This window comes from Crassostrea angulata, chromosome 8 (genome assembly GCF_025612915.1).
Source record: "Crassostrea angulata isolate pt1a10 chromosome 8, ASM2561291v2, whole genome shotgun sequence".
Classification (NCBI taxonomy): domain Eukaryota; kingdom Metazoa; phylum Mollusca; class Bivalvia; order Ostreida; family Ostreidae; genus Magallana; species Magallana angulata.
The window spans coordinates 55,888,358-55,909,857 of NC_069118.1; the positions used below are offsets into that span (position 1 = coordinate 55,888,358).

The 21,500-nt window shown below is 33.7% G+C and overlaps 1 protein-coding gene and 1 pseudogene across 2 annotated transcripts; both read left to right on the forward strand.

Moving 5' to 3' along the window:
* Positions 1-9,700: 9,700 nt before the first annotated feature.
* On the forward strand, positions 9,701-12,174 carry LOC128161386 (uncharacterized). Of its 2 annotated transcripts, none has more exons than XM_052824669.1 (3): positions 9,701-9,838; positions 10,207-11,777; positions 11,938-12,174. In XM_052824669.1, the coding sequence occupies exons 2-3, from the start codon at positions 10,230-10,232 to the stop codon at positions 11,962-11,964; spliced, it is 1,575 nt and encodes a 524-aa protein (XP_052680629.1). In that variant the 5' UTR covers positions 9,701-9,838; positions 10,207-10,229; the 3' UTR covers positions 11,965-12,174. The 2 variants fall into 2 exon arrangements, with proteins under 2 accessions (XP_052680629.1, XP_052680628.1); XM_052824668.1 differs by having other exon boundaries at positions 9,743-9,886.
* A 1,757-nt stretch (positions 12,175-13,931) lies between these two features.
* Positions 13,932-17,044, forward strand: LOC128161388 (uncharacterized; annotated as a pseudogene).
* Positions 17,045-21,500: the final 4,456 nt, after the last annotated feature.

Consider the following 21,500-nt stretch of genomic DNA (forward strand, 5'->3'; position numbering starts at 1 on the left):
TATGATTTGCTGATCATTATCGGATATAGTCATGGTATCAAATCAACTATAAAGCTTTCTCCTTTTCTTTTATTTTTGCAGTCAATACTGTGGAATCATTAGATTTCATGTTGGTTCAATTTTCATGATATTTGTGATATTCGAATAAACATCATCCACGAAATAATAAATTAGGGTCACAAAGTCATGCTACATTTTCAGACGTAAGATAAAACACAAAATTACGTCCTTATGAAACTGTAAAATTTAAGCAATCCATGAAAATTGGCCCCCACAAACAATGATTCCTCGGTAATCCCTTTTAGTATACATTGCAAGCATTTATTTCTAAGAGATGAGTTATGTAAAGTAAGCTTTTATAAGGCAAAAAAAGAAAAGAAAACCAACCTTAGAAGTATTTTACACAAAATGCCTGTGCCTGAAAAACTCTATTTTGACCTGATTCGTTAAAGATTATGTAAATTGATCTGTATCAATAAAAGGTGATTTAGATCAGTATTCACGGTAAATGATACAACGTTCTTTGGTTTCATTCCACCCACAAATAAAATCCGGCTTCTGACTATCAGGAACGTGATTCACAGGCTGATTGTGATGAAGTCTTTTGGGGTTTTTTTGAGGGGGGCGGGGGGGGGGGGGGGTACAGGAGGGTTTAATAAAAAATTATAAGATATAATAATCTCGGGATAAAAGTTTAATTTGTAATGCCCAATTCTTTTTTTTTTTTGTAAACTAAATCATTAAAATATAACTGTCTTAGAAGGAAACAGTTCAAACTATTTTTGGATTATAAAAAATGTGACGTTTTCCAGTTTTATATGTTCAGATCATTACGTCTGGTAACCAAGGTTAATCAAAGACTACCATTAGTTTGAATTTGACAAAAAGATCGTTCGTAGTTCTTATGGCAACGCTTTGAAGACCATTAGTGACTACAAAAATTCACTGAAGACCAATGCCTACAAAAAATCACTGATGGCAACAAAATTCACCCAGCGGTAGATTCCAAATTCACCAACAGTACATCTCTGCATGAACGTCCAGTGAGCCAATAGCACTGGGTACAAACGAGGCGTTATTATAGCGTTTCTTTCTAACTATTTACAAACTTTGTATAAACAGTTCTTCTTTGTAAATCTAAATGGAAGACATGGGGAGAAAAACAGAACGATTTTTCATGCTTTTGGAGAAAGCAACTATAAACTCATGTCTGCAGTTGCGTAGTTAATTATTTATAGATTCTAAAGTTGCATACAACACATTTCATAAAAGTTTGCAATTAAAATAATTAATTACACGTTTCTTCTAAATAAAAATCTTAAATTCAAACTCTTAATTCAACTGTTTTAAAATATGTTAGATTTATAACGTTCACAATAAAAAAAAGATTATTCCCAAAGTTCTGACCGTTGGGTAATTTTCTTAAATTGCTTTTCTTTTTCGAAAGTCTACTGGATCCATCCTCTGCAAGAGAAGTAAAAGAAAGTAAATGATCGAGTGTTATAGGAATTGAAATAGACTATGACGCAGACAAATTCTTCGTTAAATAGGATGTCTTCCTTCAATTAATCTTCCTTATGAAGAATACAAACGGGTGATAAAAGATGTGTTCGACTTGATTGACAAACTAAGTGAAATTGACCCAGTTATATTATGTTCATGGTGACAAACAGATATTGAAAACCTGATATACAGTGGACGTACTCTTACCGAAAAATCCCGTTTTAAATGAAATTTTTTTAAAAAAGAAATGTTTTCATTTTTCCATTAAGCTAAAAAAGTTATTAACTCTCTGCAAATTATAAATCAAGCGCATTTAAAAGTATTTAAGGACACCCGTTCGATGGAACAGAGTGTAACATGATCAAAAATGCCGAGAAAAGAAAACTTTTTTCTTTTTGAAGCCTAAAATCTACCGCATTAAGAAAAAAAAAGTTTTCAATTTCTTTTCTTCAATCTATAACGAGTAATCGACTAAGAAAATTTTAGTCGATGATCGGCGTGACCGAGCGATAGTCGAGTACTCGTTGACATCCCTAATATGAACTGCATAATCTTAATATTGCACACAGAACACAACTAACACTGTAGAAAAACAACAACAGTGGATGGAGTCGATAGACAAAAGTGGACTGCCAGGAAAATACAAAACCTGTATACTAGCATGGAGTACTTCCTCGGATTTTGTGGCCTTCGCAGGTGAACGATACACCAATGTCCAGGGTAGAAGCCATGGAGCGCCTGACACAAAATTCCTTCGCCGATGGCTAGCAATACCACAGTGCTTTACGAGCGTTGGTCTCTACAGTTCAGGGACTAAACTGCAATATAACCGTTATCATCTCTCGTCGAAGAAAACAAGGTCACAAAAGTGCGACAACATCTGACACTAAGAGACAGTAAAGATAAGATGGTGCGCGGAGCCAGGGTGGATCTAGAAGCAGGCAGGAAGTGGTCTGTTCAGGACACGGTCATGGAAGCAGAGTTACGCCTGAAGCAAGTAGACATTGTGGGAAATGTAGCAGTTTGGGTGACTAGGCCTGGGAACAGTAACATCAACCAGATGGGGAACAGCAGACAAAGGAGTACAAAGGAAGCTAGTGCAAAAGGTAGTCCGAGTGATGGAGGAAGACCCAAGAATGGTAAAAGCAGTAGGCATGAAGCTGGGTGAATTAGGAAGCAGCAAGGCAGCGGAAATTACCTGGAATGACATACTGTCGATGGAGCCAAACAGATTGCAGTTTCTCCTCAGATCGGTATATATATGATGTGCTATGTTGCAACCACTATTGAAAGAAAACCACTATTGAAATAAATTATTTCAATAGTGGTTGAGAATGCATTTCATTAGAAAAATCACCTTGCAACCACTATTGAAATAAAACCACTATTGAAATAAATTATTTCAATAGTGGTTGGGGACGTATTTCATTAGAAAAATGACTTTGCAACCACTTTTGGAATACAGCCACTATTGAAGTAATGATCTAATAGAGGTTGGGGATGAATTTCATGATAAGAACTACTTTACAGACACCATTAAAGTTCATCTACTATTATTTTTTTTTAATTGTAGATGGGAATGAATTACTTATATATATAACTATGTCATCACTATTATGTAACACATTTGGAAAGAAAGAAGTTGTATATCATATTTGCAAACTATTTTGAAATGCAAGAAATCTAAAGAATAATATCAAATACACAATTATTGTACAATTTTCACTGCTGTGTAGAAGTAAATAATCAATTCTTGCAGATAACATGCATATACATTAATTTTAATTTTATTTAACAAAATATTCAAATACACAATTAAGGTACTAAAGACTTGCATATTTTATGGTAATAGTAATCAAGACTATGATATTAATGTACTTATTTTAGGATTTTCACTGTTGTGCAGAAATAACCAATCCTTGCAGATTAACATATAGAATTGTTTTCATATTGTTTCTTTACCTTCTCTCTCTATAGATATATCATGGTTTATGGAAATTGTAAACTATTTGTACTAGAAGACAACGTTGTAAATTGCCATAACTTCTATTCTAAACCCCTGCATATTAAAAATAATTTATAGCTTATATATCATTATAGATTTATGTAATAATGAATATCACTATTAAGATAAATAATTTCAATAATGGTTGGGGATGTACTTCATTAAGACCAATATTGAATGAAATAGATTATTTCAATAGTGGTTGGGTATGCGTTTTATTTTTACCACTAATGAAATAATTATTTCAATAGTGGTTAGGTATGTGTAACCAGATAACCGTATATATATGAAATATAATTTTATGATTGTATTCTGCTTTACGTTAATTAGTCATTAGCTTGTTGTGCACTCGATACGAAATAAGTGTATAGTGAACAATGTTAAAGGTCATTGACCGACAGGGACAACTGCGTAGTTAGAACTTGTGGTGTTAGCGGAATGACCAGGAAGAATAAAACTCTCGATCATTACAACCACTATTGAAATAATTTATTTCAATTGTGGTTAAGGATGCGGTTCATTACAACCATTATTGAAATAAAATATTTTAAAAGTGGTAGGATGTTATTTTAATGCCTATTATTCCGACTGTGCATAACACTTTCAGTTCCAGATGACATGGGGTATTGGAAACAGGACCATATAGAGGTACATTTGTAAATCAAAGAACATCATAATCAAAAAGGAATTCATCATCTCATAAGGCATACTTCTTTTCTTAAGAAACTCCGCTAGCAGAAAGGAAAGTGCTACAAACAGACATAATAATAGACATAAAACTGAAAAGCATAATTAACCGCTATTGAAATACTTTATTTCAATAGTGGTTGAAATGAAAGGTATCCCCAACCACTATTGAAATAAATTATTTCAATAGTGGTTGAAATGAATCGCATCCTTAACCACTATTGAAATAATATATTTCAACAGTGAAGTAACCCCCAACCCCTATTGAAATAATTTATATTAATAGTGATATTCATAATAATATTTATCAATAAATAATTACTCAATATACAGGGGGGTTTGAATAGAAGTTCTGGCAATTTACAAGATGTTTACAAGATGTTCACAATTGTGTAAATATTATACAATATCATAGGACATGAATTGTTTGTAGAAAGAGAAATATAAAGAACAAAATGTAAAATTTCTAAGAAAAATTAATAAAAAAATTCATTCTACGATTGAAAAAATAATTTTAATTGTAGTTGTACTTCAACAGTGTCTGTAAATTGATTTTCAAAATGGAATACATCCCAGAATACTATTTAAATATTTTATTTTTATTTTAAATTAAATAATTTATTTCAATAGTGGTTTCATTTCAATAGTGGTTGCAAAGTGATTTTTCTAATGAAATGCATTCCCAACCACTATTGAAATAATTTTTTTCAATAGTGGTTGCAACAGTGCTACCAAGCCCAACAAATATGGTAGTATGGGGTTTATCTGATGACCCAAATTGCAAGCTCTGTGGAAAACAAGAAAATATAGAGCATATAGTGTCATCATTTTCCGTAGCATTGTCTGAAGGCCGGTATACATAGCGGCATGATCAGATACTTTCGGTACTTGCAGACTCTCTCGTGAAAGCCAGAAAGAGACCACATCAAAAGACAAGCGGCTCAAAGTCATAAATTTATTAGAGCAGGAGAGAGGGAGAAGAGTGGCGGCACTGGGGAGGGTAGAGGACTTCTTGGCACGGCAGGAGACTGGCAAATGCGAGCTGACCTGAAGACCAGAATGTAATTCCAAGTTGGTGGTAGCATCCACCAACAAGCGACCTGACGTAGTGATCTGGTCTCAGTAAAGTAGGCAGGTCATTATAGTGGAGCTGATAGTTCCTTGGGAGGAGATAATGGAAGACGAATATGAGCGGAAAAGATATTTACAGGTCATTATAGTGGAGCTGATAGTTCCTTGGGAGGAGGTAATGGAAGACGCATATGAACGGAAAATGAGAAAATATTAGGAGCTTGAGGCAGATTGTCAGGAGAGTGGGTGGAGAGTATAATGTCTCCCAGTGGAGGCTGGGGTGCGGGGCTTTGTTGGACAATCCTTGTGGCGAGCCCTGAGAGTCGTTGGCGTTATTAAGTTTTAGAGAAGACAGCTCATAGGGCGACTCAGCAATGAGACAGACATGGCATTGCTATGGTTGTGGAGAAGAAGAGAGGGAAAGTGGAGAAAACAGTGAGAGACAATTGTGCATGTAATATCAGTACACAAGCGGATAGCTGGACGGTTCCGGGCTGGGAGCTGATCACCTCATTCGGCGCCCCTCTGGAGGTTGTCGTGGACAGCGCCGAAACAACCGAGAAAGGAGGATCCACCTGATGACGGGATCATCACGCATCTTTATCACCAAGATGTTTACAGGTACTTGACTCAAGATTATGGCGAATTATAAAATACTGGTATAATGACGGCAACCGCTTTGTGTCGTTTTTTTGTTGGAAAATCCGATTTATTTAAAATTTCACAAGGTGTACGTAGGAATAGAAGGAGTTCTTAGTGCTTTAATGTTTCTTGTATATATTAATGCTCTGCTGTATGAAATCTGCCAAAGTAATAATTGTCTTGTTTTGTGTGATTCTAGTGTTTACATACCATGTATTCCATTAACAAATGATACTGTTTTAATGAGCTATTCGCCAAAATCTCTACAATGTTTTTTAACTAAGTAGAAAAATATGCATTTTCAATGTACTAAGAGATTTCATTATAACCAAAGTTAAAGTGTTTCTTTTAACGAAACACAAAAATGTTCTGTTTTCTACTGTATTACTCTATGTGGTAGTGAACTTCCTCAGTCTGATAACACTGTTTATGATGGCTGCCTTGTTTTATAACAATATAAAACGTGATAGAGAAACAGAACGAGTGTGCAGAACAGCAAGATAAAAAATCCACTCGTTATACTGTATTGCATGGTGTCAACAACCCTATTCACCAAGCTGTCTTTTAAAAAAATATGGAAACATGCTACCCTCCGCCCTCTACCCAGTGGGCACACAACATTGTTTCAACGTTGAGAAATAGTTGATCAACCATTATTCAACGTCGAATCAACGTTGAGGTTTCAACGTTATAACCCAAACCATAACTCAACGTTGATTCCACTTTGAAGACCCAACTTATTTTCAACGTTGAAGACATCAACCACTTTTCAACGTTGAAACAACGTTTTAATATATAAATGAAACTGAACACATATTTTCAAATTTAAACCGTATTATCATTTGTTTAATTTAGGTTTCACTTATATTTAAAACAGATTGTTTTCATACAAGAAATTTGAGATTGAGCTGTGCGTACAGCAAGTGGCTTATTGCATTTTAACTTGGTCAGTGAGAAGGGGATGCACGGACCCATCACTACTGCAAGCACTGCTGATCTAGGGAGTTATGCAATTTACCAGGCTGCTCTATGTCAGCTTGACCGCTTAAGACGCTATTGGTAAACAAAGAAAGTCAGTTCTTAGGTACACCTCGTGCAGTCACTACACAGATTTATGTACAGTAAAATGCCGGGATTTTGGACTATTAATTTGTGACTGTTTTATATTTTACACTGGAGTATCTTGGGAGTTATTTTTTAAAACAGTGTGCAGAATGCAAATGATGAACTGACTACTGTGGATTCTACACTTTTGTGTTGACATCCTTTTTCATGTCATGGAAAACAAGCATGACTACCATTTGGAGGAATGTACGTGGTTTCTTTGTGATCGTATTCCTACAACCTCAAAACATTTTGAAATGCCAAGTTCAACTTTTTCACGAGGACTTTATACACAAGTTGTTCAGCGAAGGATATACTCAAATACTACTAGGATTTAAATAAAGGCCGACTTTATACATTTGGATTTTTTTAAATAAAGCGTCAAAACACCTAAAAGGCACAACGTAATAAAAGAAGATATGTTTATAAACAACATTTTGCAAAAAATCACTTGATTTTAACTTATTTTCATTGTCATATCTATATATTTTAAACCAGATTTCAACACAATTTCTACGTTGAATCAACGTTGAATTTTGACGTTGAAACAACGTTACATTTTCAACGTTGCCCCAACGTTGATTCAACTTAGATGCCTGACGTTGAATCAATGTTGTTTCAACGTTGAAATGACCGCTGGGCTACTCCTGAAAAATATGGTCCTCACTGACACTCACCAACATGCAACTACTTGAATATGTACAAAGACACTTCTCCATAAGATATTCTAAATATTCTCCGTCACTTTCTAGCATCACAAACATTAGATTGTGGACCATCCAAGGTTACATTATATAAATAGTGCCTGTTTTGAAGGGTAGCAGTTGAAATTGACACCCCGAAACACCATTGTCAACCTCCGCTTCGCGTCAGTTGACAATGGTTTCCGAGGGGTGTCAAATTCAACTGTTACCTTTCCAAACAGGCACTATTTATTTTATTATACTGAATGTCTTCATTTTTAAAGAAAACTCAGTTGCTTTTATGTAGAAATGACGTGAATTCTACGTCAAACCGTACGCGCATAATTTACACGCATGTAACAATTCGTTGTGTTATCCGTTGTCAAGTCTGTTGCTATTGCTGAGGATAATAGAACGGATTATGAACTGCGTCTTGACCAATCAGATTTCAGTATTAAACATGAAAGTATAATAATGATAAATGCCGCTTAAAATTTTTAGGCAGGTTCTACAGGTCAGACCAAAACTCTTTACACAATGAGATTTATAGGTTCATCTTTGATGTTCATGTAACTGAGAAAAACATTGCAACCAAGAACTTGTTACAAACAGCTAAGCTAAGTTTTATAAATTTTGTGATACTTTTTTCTTCTAATAATTGTTATATAGTTTTTAACAAAAAAGAATATTCAAAAATGCATGGTTATTCAAACATTATGGATCAACACGTTATCAAAACAATATGGACACAGGAAGAAAAACAATGGCTTAATGCCCTTTCTGTAAGCCCTGATATGTCTTTTTTTTAGTAACGTGCATACTTTCAGTTTTTGTGTTAAGCCCTAATAAACTTACGCTGATTGTTAAAGAGGATCCCTAAAAAGATTGTTAATAATAATTTTTTAGTACAAGTTTCATTAATAAAAATTGTCTGTAAAACTTTTTCATTGTGTAATTGGGCTACAAACATAATATGCTCCTTGTTTTAAGCTGTTTAACCTTTTCATAAGACAGAGAAAATGGGATTTTAAAAACATTAATTTTAGAAATACTAAAATATCAACGAACATGTTATGTTTGAAAATCAAGATCCAAAATTACAGTTTTTATGGGCTGTGTCTATGGAATAGCTATGAAAAGATATTGTATACAAAATGGAAACATCGTTGCATTTACGTTGTATAAAACAGATGTTTCTTTGCTATAGACCTCCGTAATTTATAATTGTCAATCATAAATATGGGGGGGGGGGGGGGCGTTAACAAGCAAGCCTATATATTTGTACACTTATGTTACTTGATATTAATTACCACAAATACCGCCTCGCTTGTTAAAATGGGTTTTTATTGCCCCGTGTTAAGTTTTTTTCTGGGTTTGTCAAATGTTTTGGTCTTCTTTTTATATGCCAAATATACAATGTTACATGTAGATCACACAAATATTGTCCTCAGGTGCAAAAATTGTGATTTGGCAATTTGTATTATACATTGTCCGTATTCTTACATGTATATAACTTTAACAATATGTGAATCATTACATTGTGTTTTGTTAACTGTAATTTATTATATATTGTAGTAAATGACCTATGATTCTACTCTTGAAAGAGTGTTATTGTTTATGAGGCAAAGATATATATATATATATATATATATATATATATATATATATATATATATATATATATATATATATATATATATAAATTCTTTCTGCTTCAGTTTAATTTTTATATGAGTTTATATTTCGAAATTACAATATTCCTAATTAATTTTGAGGAAATAAAGAATATCTTATCTTATGATGATGGTTTGAACCAACAGTGCCCATGGATATTGCTTTCAAAAGTTTATATTTTATTTCTATACATTACTATATCATATAACCACACAAGGTGGACTCTATCGGACTTTGATCGCACAGATTACAATCTTATCAAAAAGAGATAATGTAAAAGTTTAAAAGAAACGTGAGTATGAATGACTGTATATTATTTATGGAAATAATGACTATTTTTATAATCGGGAAATTCCGGGTTAGGTTCACAAAATAGAGTAACAAAGCGAAAGTTGCATTTCATGGAATATTAAAACCAATAGTCATTTGATGACTATATCACACCTCTGCTAGGATTTAAAGGAGGAAAGTAAGTGGTTGTCTGTTCAAGTGATTCAAGAAAAGTTTAATATTTAAGGTAATGAAGTAAAAATAGCAACGGTAGATGGTCGAACTATAACAGAAGTTTTTGACAATGTATAGAATTGTATTCATTTTAACTTTTTCTAAAATAAAAGTAAATAGGTTAATTCAAATATCCTAAATCGTTGAAATAAATCAGTTCTTTAATATGACATTCACAATATGATGAAATTAACATTTTTTTAAATCTCAAGGTAAAGTATATGCATGTTTACGTAAAGTTTTTTTTTTCAAAACGAAACTAGTACTGTAACTTGTGATATTTTGAATATTTTAGATCTATTTAACCACATTAATTGCTTTGTATTGTTACAGCATTGTTTTTAAGCCTGTAAGAAATGAAAATGAACCGTTTGAGAGAGTCTGGCAGACTTGGTGGATATGAAAGGTCAAGGTCAAATAAATACCCCGGACGTCAAGGATTCTCCAGAAACAAGGGTCGATATAATCCATATGTTAAGAGAGACAGAGAGGAGGCTAGTTATAAGGATATATCACTCAGTTCAGTTCATAGAAATGAATCCAGATTTCAGAGAAAACAGATAGTGGGAGCTGATCGACCAAATTCTGCCAAATTTGAATTCAGAGGCACAAGTGGACGAATGCAACACAGGGAAGGAACAGGTGGTCGAATGTCACAAGAGGGTAGCATGACTGATCAGGGGTCTTGTGAAGATGATTTTTTCTATCAGAGGCAAGAACCCAGAGGTAAAACTAAGGTTGGAAAACATGGGTTAGTCAGCATGCACAGAAGAAACTTACAGGAAGATGGTCCTTCATATTATAGGCATGATTCAGATCGTCATAGTAACACTAAAAGTATCAAGGCCGACAACAAATGTGACAGAATATCAGAGTACATTGGTCCTTTATCTCACAGGCACAAATTAGAACATGATAGAAAGGTAGAGTTAAAAGAATATAAATCAAGAGACGAAGATTCAAGGTGCAATTTCGAAAACAAAGATAAAGAAATTAAGAAGACAAATCGTTGGACAGTAACACCATATAAAAACAGTAGAAAAGAGAATGACAACTTAGCGGCCATGGTTTTTACTGTTTTGCTTGACAATGCTGGAAAGCTAAAAAGAAAGGAGCTAGAAAATAAGCTTGGCGCTGAACCTTTGACAATGGACTTTGAGCCAAAGGAATCATTTCGGAAATTTCTGAATGTATATAAAGATATATTTGAAATTCAAGAGTCTCCAAGTGATGAAAAGGAGGAAGGCGAAATATCAGATCCGGATGTAGTTACACGGTCAAATATTCAGATTTGCATTAAGCATGCAAGTTCATCTCAATCTTGTAGAGGAGACTGCGACAATCTGCATGTCTGTAAATTTCATTTTATAAGAGAATGCAGTTTTGAAAATTGCAAGTTCGGGCATGATCTGAGCACGGATCACAATTGCCAAGCACTGACCCATCACTTTATGCAACATCTGAATCCAGAGCAGGTAAAAGGTCTTCTTACCGACCTGAATCATAGAAAGGGAGTCACTATTCCTTCAATATGCAGTTTCTATAATTATATCCAAGGTTGTAAAAAACCTAAAGATTGTCCACATCTTCATGTCTGTTCGTTTATTGCGGGAAGATGTGCTTTTTACCCGAACTGCAAACGTTCTCATAATCTTGAAGACGAGCAACCAAAACAGGTTTTGAAGAAATATGGGATAGATATCACGCCTGAAAATAAGGACATCGTCATTGGTTTACTGAGCCGAGGTCTGGCCTCAAAGAGTCAAGGACAGGGTGAGAATGGGTCTGCTTCGCCTAATGGTTCTGATGGGGATGACACCAAAGACGAAAGAAAATCGTCAGTCCTAGAGCCTCGATCTGAACTTTGTGTAAAACTTCTTCGTTATTGGAATTCAGCACGTTTGGTAAGTATTATAAATGGGGACCAAACTGTTTGAAATTTATTAAGAAAAAAGTAACAGCAGTAGAATCAATGCGTACCGTTTGGACTTTAAACAATAAAATTACATTATACAAAAAACTTACACTATACAATAAACTGTGCTTTTCATATTTATTTGACAGGGAAGCACAGACTCAACGAAACCATAAATGTTACATGGATAACGTCGAGTGGAAATATTATAATGGTCAAGATGAATTGAACTTTACGTGCAGGATAATGGATTCGAACAATAAACCTTTTAGAAATATTAGTCACTGACTCTTTTCTTAATGTTCAGACTTTAACTAGTGTTGAATATTTCTTCGACATATTTTTTTAAAAATATAAATTTGAGTATTTTTCCTTTTTTTGTCTCATTTTGTTCTAATATTTTTGAAGGCTGATTGATCTCCAGAGAGTAATAATTTTGATGTTATAAAAAAAGAGATAGAATATGGGGTACTAGTTGGTGATAGATAGAAAATAAGTTTTTACAAATTATCATAGTTCCCCGTCACAAAAAGATGTTGTGCCAAGTGGTAAAGAAGGTGTCATTAGTTTGAATTAGCTAATCAATATCACTGTTGTCACAATTGCACTCAAAATGTGCTTGGTTATTTAAACAATTTACCAATCTGGAAAGAGGATGGTCCAATTAAAAAAAAAATTCATATTCAAACAGATACAAAATTTATTGTTCAGGTGAGTGATGTGGCCCGCGGGCATCTTGTTAATTAAAATACAGATACATGTGAAGGAAATACACTTAAAATTGATAAAAGGAAAATATCCAAAATATATTCATTGACGTTTGATCATTTTTCACTTAAAAAAGTCAGGAACAAAAATTTCTCACATTTATTCATCATTTGGAAATGTTTACTTCTTTTTACAATTCGGTACTCAATCGGAATACATCGCATTATTTGTCAGCGTTATCATCGGTCTATTCTATGATTGATGCAAAGCAAAATCCCAGTAGACTTTCTATTATGGCCTGTGTATTGAAGCCTGAAGCGGTATAGAGGGCGTTTTAAAACAGATAATCTCTGGATAATAAACTATTTCATAAAGGTGGATGAACGTACTTTGAGCACAAATGTATTGATAATTATCGAAATATCAAGCATCAAGTAGTGGAAGCTAAAACTCGGGACCGACTATAGTGCTATCCATATAAATTCGACACATTACCTTAGACACTATATAAATGAATTTGTAGAAAACATCGATAAGAATCGAAACTATCAGAAAAACTAATCACGAGTTGAGGAAAAAAAAAACAACAACACCAGACTGAAAAAATCTCCAAAGGCAAAGCCCCTGGACCAGACTTCCTCACACACGAACACATAATATACAATGGACGTACCCTAAGTGAAAAATTATGGCTACCTTTTAATGTTATTTTGAGTGAAAAACGTACCTGTAATGTTTAAACTTGGAAAAAATCATATCTATCTATTATAGGTAAAAATAAGGATAAGTGTAATCATACAAATTACAGAGGTATGTATTACATTGACATCTCTAGTGAGCAAACTGTTTGAAAAAATAATTCTATCAAGAATTGGAGATGACTTCCCTAACACCAATGTATCATTTCCACACAATTTGTAGGTAGGTTTAAAAGTATACTATACTATCTTACCACTAGAATTATTAAAGGATTTTCTAAATTCTATTCATCACTTTCTTGTCGCAAACATTGGACTGTGGACGATCCAAGATCACATTGATAAATACAGCTTATTGAATTTAGGAAGGCTCCACGGGTCAGACCAAAACTATTTTTAAACTTTGAACTCATTTTTCAGGCACGTAGCATGGGGGGGGGGGGGGGGTCAGGGACCTCCCCCCCCCCCCACTTTTTCTCGCAGCAACTGATTTTTTAAAATTAACATATAAAAAATTGAATTATTATGGAGTTGGCCCCCCCCCTCTCCTCCACTTTTTAAGGAGCATGTAAAAAAATTAATATGAAAATAAGGAAATTAGGATTGAAATTGAAGTTATAAAGTACCCCCCCCCCCCCCTCCCACGGATTATGATTTTGAAGATTTTGGGAAAGTCATAATTCCTTTTTTTTTTGCTTGTCAGGATTTTTTGAATGAAACTGGCCCCCCACTTTCAGAAATGATGCTACGTGCCTGTTTTTATTGGTCCTTGGTTTATGGTTGGCTTTAATAGTAAAGAATCTAAACTATTTGTGGACCCTTGCATAGTAACCTCACAAACTACATTGTATAGCATCGTAGTTCTCGAGAAGAAGATTTTTAAACATTTTCCCGGTATATTTCTATGTTAAACTTTGAACCCCGCGTATTAGTCCGGGGAGTCTCAATTTTAACAATCTGAAATTCACATTTTCCAGAGATACATGCATATTTAAACAAATAAAACCTGATAAATTTTAGTTTTTTATAAGATTTTAAAACTTTTTTCCTATAAATATCTATGTTAAGTTCTAAAACCGAACTTTGGCCCTAATTTTTTTCCAGGTGTCACGATTTTTACAATCAATAATCTTTACTATAGACACAAGCCTTTGTATATATCGTGGCATTTCTGTTGCAATGGTTTTTTCCAAAAAGATTTTTTAAAACCTTTTTTTCTATATATTTCTATGTTTAATTTTAAACCCTACCTGGAGCGCCAGTTTTGGTCCGGGGTTACAATTTTTACAATTAAGAATCTTCACTATATATTTACAACTTTTTGTATAAATTAGTGGCATTTCTGATGCAGTGGTTCTTGAGAAGAAGTTTTTTAAAGACAGACACCCTATTCTTACTGTTTGGCCCAGTGGTTTTAGAAAAGAAGTCAAAACCTTTAGATCAGGTGCGCTAACAATATGGACAAAGGAAGCGGCCCTTTCTGTAAACCTTTATGGGTTTTTTCAGTAAGGTATACCTTCTAAGATGAACCTTAGCTAATTGGAAGATTATTAAAGAGGATCACACAAAAAGACTAAATAAAAACTTAATGTCAACGAATATGTTATGTTTGAAAATCAAGATCCAGATTTTCAGTTTGTATCCCTTATGGGCTGAGTCATTGGAGCAGGCTTGGAGCAAGCTTTAAAACTAAGATTTACAAAATTTACAAGATGAAAGCATGTTATGATAATTGTTGCAATTACTATAAAAACATTTGTTTTTTCGTATAAACTACCGTAATTTATAATGGTCAATCATGAATAAATTGATATAATGTAGTTTGAATTTCCAATACTCTTCATTAATTTGGAGGGAATAAAGAATATCTAAGAATATCTTATCTTATGATGATGGTTTGAACTAACAAGTCTCATCGAAATTGATTTCAAAAGTTTATTTTTTCTATTTCTATACGATTATAATATAACTGTATCATAGGATCACGCGGACTGTGTCGGACTTAGATCGCGCAGATTACATTTTAATCAACAGAGTTAAATATACTGTATGTAAGAGTTTAAAGGAAGACGTGAGTGTCTATGACTGTAAATTATTTACGAAAATAATGACTATTTTTATAATCGGGAAATTCCTAGTTAGCTTCCAAAAATAGAGTAACAAAGTGAAAGTCGCATTTCATGGAACAGAATCTTTAAAATCAATAGTTTTTTTGGTTACCATATATCACTTCTATGTTTGGATTTAATAGAGGAACGTAAGTGGTTGTCTGTTCAAGTGATTTGAGAAGAGCTTAATATTTAAGGTAATCAAGCAAAAAGAGCAAACGTGGCTGGTCGAACGCTTACGTAAATTTTTGACAATGTGTAGAGTTGTACATTCATCTAAACATCATTTTTCTATGAAGTAAATAGGTTAATTCAAATATCCTAAATCGTTGACAGCAATCAGTTATTTAATATGAAATTTACAAAGTTACAACATAATGTAGGTAACATATCTTTTTTTAAATCACAAGGTCAATTATATAAATGTTAACATAACGTTTTTCTTCAACATGAAACTAGTACGTAACTAATGATAAATTGAATGTATTTGATTTATTTAACCATATTAATCGTTTTGTATTGTTACAGCATTGTTTTTTAAGCCTGTAAGAAATGAAAATGAACCGTTTGAGAGAGTCTGGCAGACTTGGTGGATATGAAAGGTCAAGGTCAAATAAATACCCCGGACGTCAGGGATTCTACAGAAACAAGGGTCGATACAATCCATATGTTAACAGAGACAGAGAGGAGGCCAGGATTAAAGGGATATCACTTAGTACAGTTCATGGAAATGAATCCTGATTTCAGAGAAAACAGACAAGGGGAGCTGATCGACAAAATTCTGCCAAATTTGAATTCAGAGGCACAAGTGGACGAATGCAACACAGGGTAGGAATAGATGGTCGAATGTCACAAGAGGATAGGCCAGGTCAGGTGTCTCGTGAAGGTGATTTTTTCTATCAGAAACAAGAACCTAGAAGTAAAACTAAGGTTGAAAAACATGGGTTAGTCAGCATGCACAGAAGAAACTTACAGGAAGATGGTCCTTCATATTATAGGCATGATTCAGATCGTCATAGTAACACTAAAAGTATCAAGGCCGGCAACAGAAGTGACAGGACATCAGAGTACATTGGTCCTTTATCGCACAGGCTCAAATTAGAACATAATAGAAAGGTAGAGTTAAAAGAATATAAATCAAGAGACGAAGATTCAAGGTGCAATTTCGAAAACGGAGATGAAGAAATTAAGAAGACAAATCGTTGGACAGTAACACCATATAAAAACAGTAGAAAAAAGAATGACAACTTAGCGGCTATGGTTTTTCGTCGATGCTTGACAATGCTGGAAAGCTAAAAAGAAAGGAGCTAGAAAGTAAGCTTGGCGCGGAATCTTTAACAATGGACTTTGTTCTGATGGGGATGAAACCAAAGACAAAAGAAAATCGTCAGTCCTAGAGCCTCGATCTGAACTATGTGAAAAACGTCTTCGTTACTGGAATTCAGCACGTTTGGTAAGTATTATAAATGGGGACCAAACTGTTTGAAATTTATTAAGAAAAAAGTAACAGCAATAGAATCTATACGTACCGTTAACAATACGTAAACTTATACTAAATAAAAAACTGTTCTTTTTATATTTATTTGACAGGGAAGCACAGACTCAACGAAACCATAAATGTTATATGGATAACATCGATTGATAACATTATGATTATCATGATGAATTGAACTTAATGTGCAGAATAGTGGATTCGAAACAATAAATGTATTAAAAGTATTTTTCAATACTTTAAACCTTCACTAGTTTTACATATTTTCTTAACAAATTGAAATGTTTTCCTTTTTTTCGTGATATTTTCTTTTACTTTTTTTGAAAGACTATGAATTATTCTCAAGAAAGTAATAATTTAAATGTTTAAATCAAAGTACTGAAGTACTGTAGGGAGTTGATTTTATTGATTATAATCAATTTAAAATCAACGATATGTTGTGCAAATTTTTATAATATGAATTCTCGAACTTTTCCGACAAGAATTTCGAGAAAACCCCATATGAATCATGTTGTGTAATATTTAAAGATAGAATTAATTCAATCAAACTGTGTATCAGTAATCGAAATGTTTCTAAAAAGTGTACACGTCTAGATCCAAGCAATTTTGAACTCTAGTCTCGTTCAGCCAGACGCTCGGCTGTCTCCTTTAATCTCCGACTACCAAGAGACATTCTCTGCTTGTCGGAAATTTACGGAGACAGAAGAGCGTCTGGTTGAACGAGACTATTTTGAACTCTAGTGTAGGAATACATGCAACTACAAAAAAAAAACAATTGAAATGTTCGTACTATATAAAATATCAAGGTATTTATAGATTCTTTTCTTTTGAAAAACAATGGTACAACATACAGTACACCGAATTTATCTATTATTTACAAGATCTACGTCTTGTCAGCGGTGATGATTTGCGCTTGGGTCCAAACACTGTTTCACTTTCGGTTTGCCGGGGTAACTGCATAGGAGAGTTGAGTAAAATCAACTCCCAAAAAGCATCTTATGTATATGATTTTAAAAAGACAGGATATCAGGTAACTGATGAATATATAATTGTTTGGCAAATTATTATAATTCCCGTCATAAAAGATGGTGTACCAATTAGTAAAGAGAGTGTCATTAGTTTGGTTGAGTTATTTAGTATCTTTGTGCTCAAATGAGCTAAAAGCAATATTTCAATTAAAATGACGAGATTACTTTATGTCATTGTGAGTTAATATATAATGACAATTTTTAAAAGGATTCGATGGTCGTGGTTATGAAAATAAAACTAAAGCATCTTTTGCTTTACGAAGCCAAAAATATTTAATAAAATAACAGCCTTAAAAGCAGCAAATCAAATCATATCTAAACCCTACCATCCATTATCGGGTGAAGTGTTTCAGCCCCCCCCCCCCCCCATTCCCCCAGTCAGCGCACTCAATACATACTGACTAGACGCATTTTGAATGCTCAAATAATGCTTTCATACATCAATATATACATATCTTGTAAATTTGAATGGCACATAAAACCTGTTTTAAAGTAACTTCAAGTTCTACTTGAAGACTTTTCTTCATTCAAAAGACATTTTCAGCATTTTTTTTTTCAGATATTATATATGGTTATTCTGATCACTGATGTATTTGATAAATACTGTTCAAGAGAAACTTGACCTATATACAATTGCAGCTGCATTGTCAACTAGGGGGTTAAAATTCGAAAAATTAGTTGTTATTTTTTAAAGTAAAGAAACAAATTAAATACATATTGATAACAAATTCAGGGGGCAAAATGCAAACCATTTAGCTTTTACTGCAAGGGTTATTAATAAACGCTTAAATAATTATAATCATATGACACAACAAAAGCTTATCCTATTTACATATGATTATAAACACACCCCTGTATTTTGTGTAAAATTGTATTAGCCCAATCTAATAATGTTGCAGTCTTTAAAAATAGTTTCTCTTAAACTGGTTATTCAATCGTTTCAACATCATTAACATAGCGCAGTAGATCATATGCTTTGAATAATTTTTTGTAAACTATACTTTGTCATAAGTTTCGGGTTCCACCACTTTTTGCGTAATAACTCGATAATCAGAAATACCTTTGCGTTCAAACTACATCCATTCACTAGAATAGTTCAGATTATTTGTCTTGAAACGCCCCCTCTAACGCTTCAGGTTTCAATATACTACAAACAAATAGAAACTCTACGGGAGTTTTGCATGAATGTACCCCTGATGATAACGTTAAAAAATTGTGCGAGGTGTCCCGAGTACTTCCGAATGGAGAAACGACCTAAACATTACCCTTTTAACACATGCTGAGCATTGCAGTTCTCAAAAGATCCTACATAATTGTTTATGTATTTGGATATAAACCTACATCAAACTTTAAACCCCTTGTGACGCCCAAGAATTGTCCAGGGGCCAAAGTCTACACAATTTTAAAGAATCACCCAGCTGAAAAGTTTCTGAGAAAGAGATTTTTTTAAATATTAAGTCTAAAAGTATATTATGTTTTTAAAACATTCGACCCCCAACTGTGTACAGATTGTTTTCAAGCAGTTTTTCCTTCCGAAAACATAGAGCGCATTCTTGAACAAATAAAATATTTTAATCAGAGATGAATCTAGCCAAGACTAATAAGTGACAAAAAAATTTTCTTGTTCAAGCATGCGCTCTATATTTCCCATTCGTAAATAGATAAGAAAAATGTCAATTTTTGGCCGATTTTGATTGAATTATAGAAATGGCGTCATTTCTGACGTCATATACTGCCAGTGAGTGCAAATAAATTAAATAAATAGATGAAAAATATATTTTATATCAACTCTTCTAAAAACATTAGTTAACATTTTATTGTACCCGAAACACTTAAAATATAGCGAATTATTGGGGCCAAATTTAACTCTTATATATATATTATATCATATATAGTTCTTTCACATAGTTAGAGATTGCTTGAATAGTAATTCTACACATTTTAACATTGTAGTCACATGTATTAAGAAGATCTTTAAGCATTTTCCCTCTATAAGTCTCTGTTAAACTTTGAACCCTCTTGAACCCAAATATCGTTCCGGGGGTCACGGTTTTAACAATTAAAATCTACGCTATCTGAGAATGCTTGCGTTTGTGTTATCTCACACATTGTAGCATTGTAATTCTTAAGAAGAAAAGTTCAATCGTTTTCCAAATATATTCCTAATAGATAGAAGTGTTTTCCTTTTGTTTGTGTTATTTCCTATTACTATTCTTGAAATACTATGAATTATTCTCAAGAAAGTAATAATCTACATTTTATGTATATGATTTGAAAAAGACTGGATATCAAGTAATTGATGAATAAATAATGTTTTGGCAAATTAATATGTTTTACGGTGCTACCGTTCTGGCGAGTGCAGCAAGATTAACACATACCTTGCATCATTGTCAACCGAGTGTGAATTTTTGAGAGAGTATTGCTCTTCAATAAGTATGCCAAAAGTACTAATTTTAATGGTAATGATACATACAGCGCAACCCCCTATTCTGAGAGAGAGAGAGAGAGAGAGAGAGAGAGAGAGAGAGAGAGAGAGAGAGAGAGAGAGAGAGTGAGTGAGTGAGCAGTCCCTGTTTTTAAATTAAATGGTCTGATTATATGCAATATCTACATAAATTTTTTAACTGTTTATTTTTTCATTTTATTCCTTTTTATTTAGTTCAGAATGTCCTTTTGTTTATTTCCTCCCTACTCATAAACATACTGTACATGCATGCACAATTAACTTAAAAATGGATCGATATGACAGTAAAGTATTGAAACAAATGTCGAAATCGAGATCATTTATCCCATTCTGTTTACTGGAGCTGAGTAATAAGCGCTTCCGGTTTATCACTCCCTTTCGATCCTCGTTGATCACGTGGGTTGTGATAGTATATAAGCGGCTACAACGGAGGTTGTAAGGCAGTTGCAGTCTGAAGCTGAAGGTGTTCACTTCGTAATAGGTGAGGACAAACCCTTGGTATTAGGATAAGTCTTATGTGCCTGAATAAGGCTTTCGAGACTTGATTTATTATTATATTAGCTTGTGATAGCTGTTAGGGTTAATAGAAAGCGCGCGCGCTTCATAATAGAGTGGGATATTGTAAATATTATTGATTAAAATATTTGATTGAGAAAGTTATAGTTTACTTACATATTCTTAAATTGCTCAGACAGAGCAGCCGAATACCTGAACCCAGAAACATTACAGTATGGCTCTTGCTAGTGACAATTTATATAATCTCTATATTACAAAAAATTAAATACAAATCATACGTCAATGAGGCAGGTATCGCAGTCTATACTGAAATAGCTAACTCAAATATACTCATAACAGATGTTTGATCCACCTCTAACGTTATCGCGGGAAATATAGCGCGAGAGCACTGTGACGTCATCCATGACTTTGTTCGTCTTTGTTTACGTTTCTCGACTCAATACGAAGGTATGGAAGCATGTAACAAATCTTTTGAATCTTGCCAAAGCATATGCGGTACTCAAAACGAGTCTTCAATCTTGAAGACACCGTAAATTACGAGTTTAAAGTCGGCCATTTTTGGCATAGCACCACGGGTGAAAACATTAGAGAGCATTATGGGACGTAGACAAAAAATTTTGTTTGATGAACTGTAGGTTTAGCTCGTTCTTTTTCCCGCGCACACTGGTTCTTAGAGCTCGCTTCGCTCACCGGCGCTG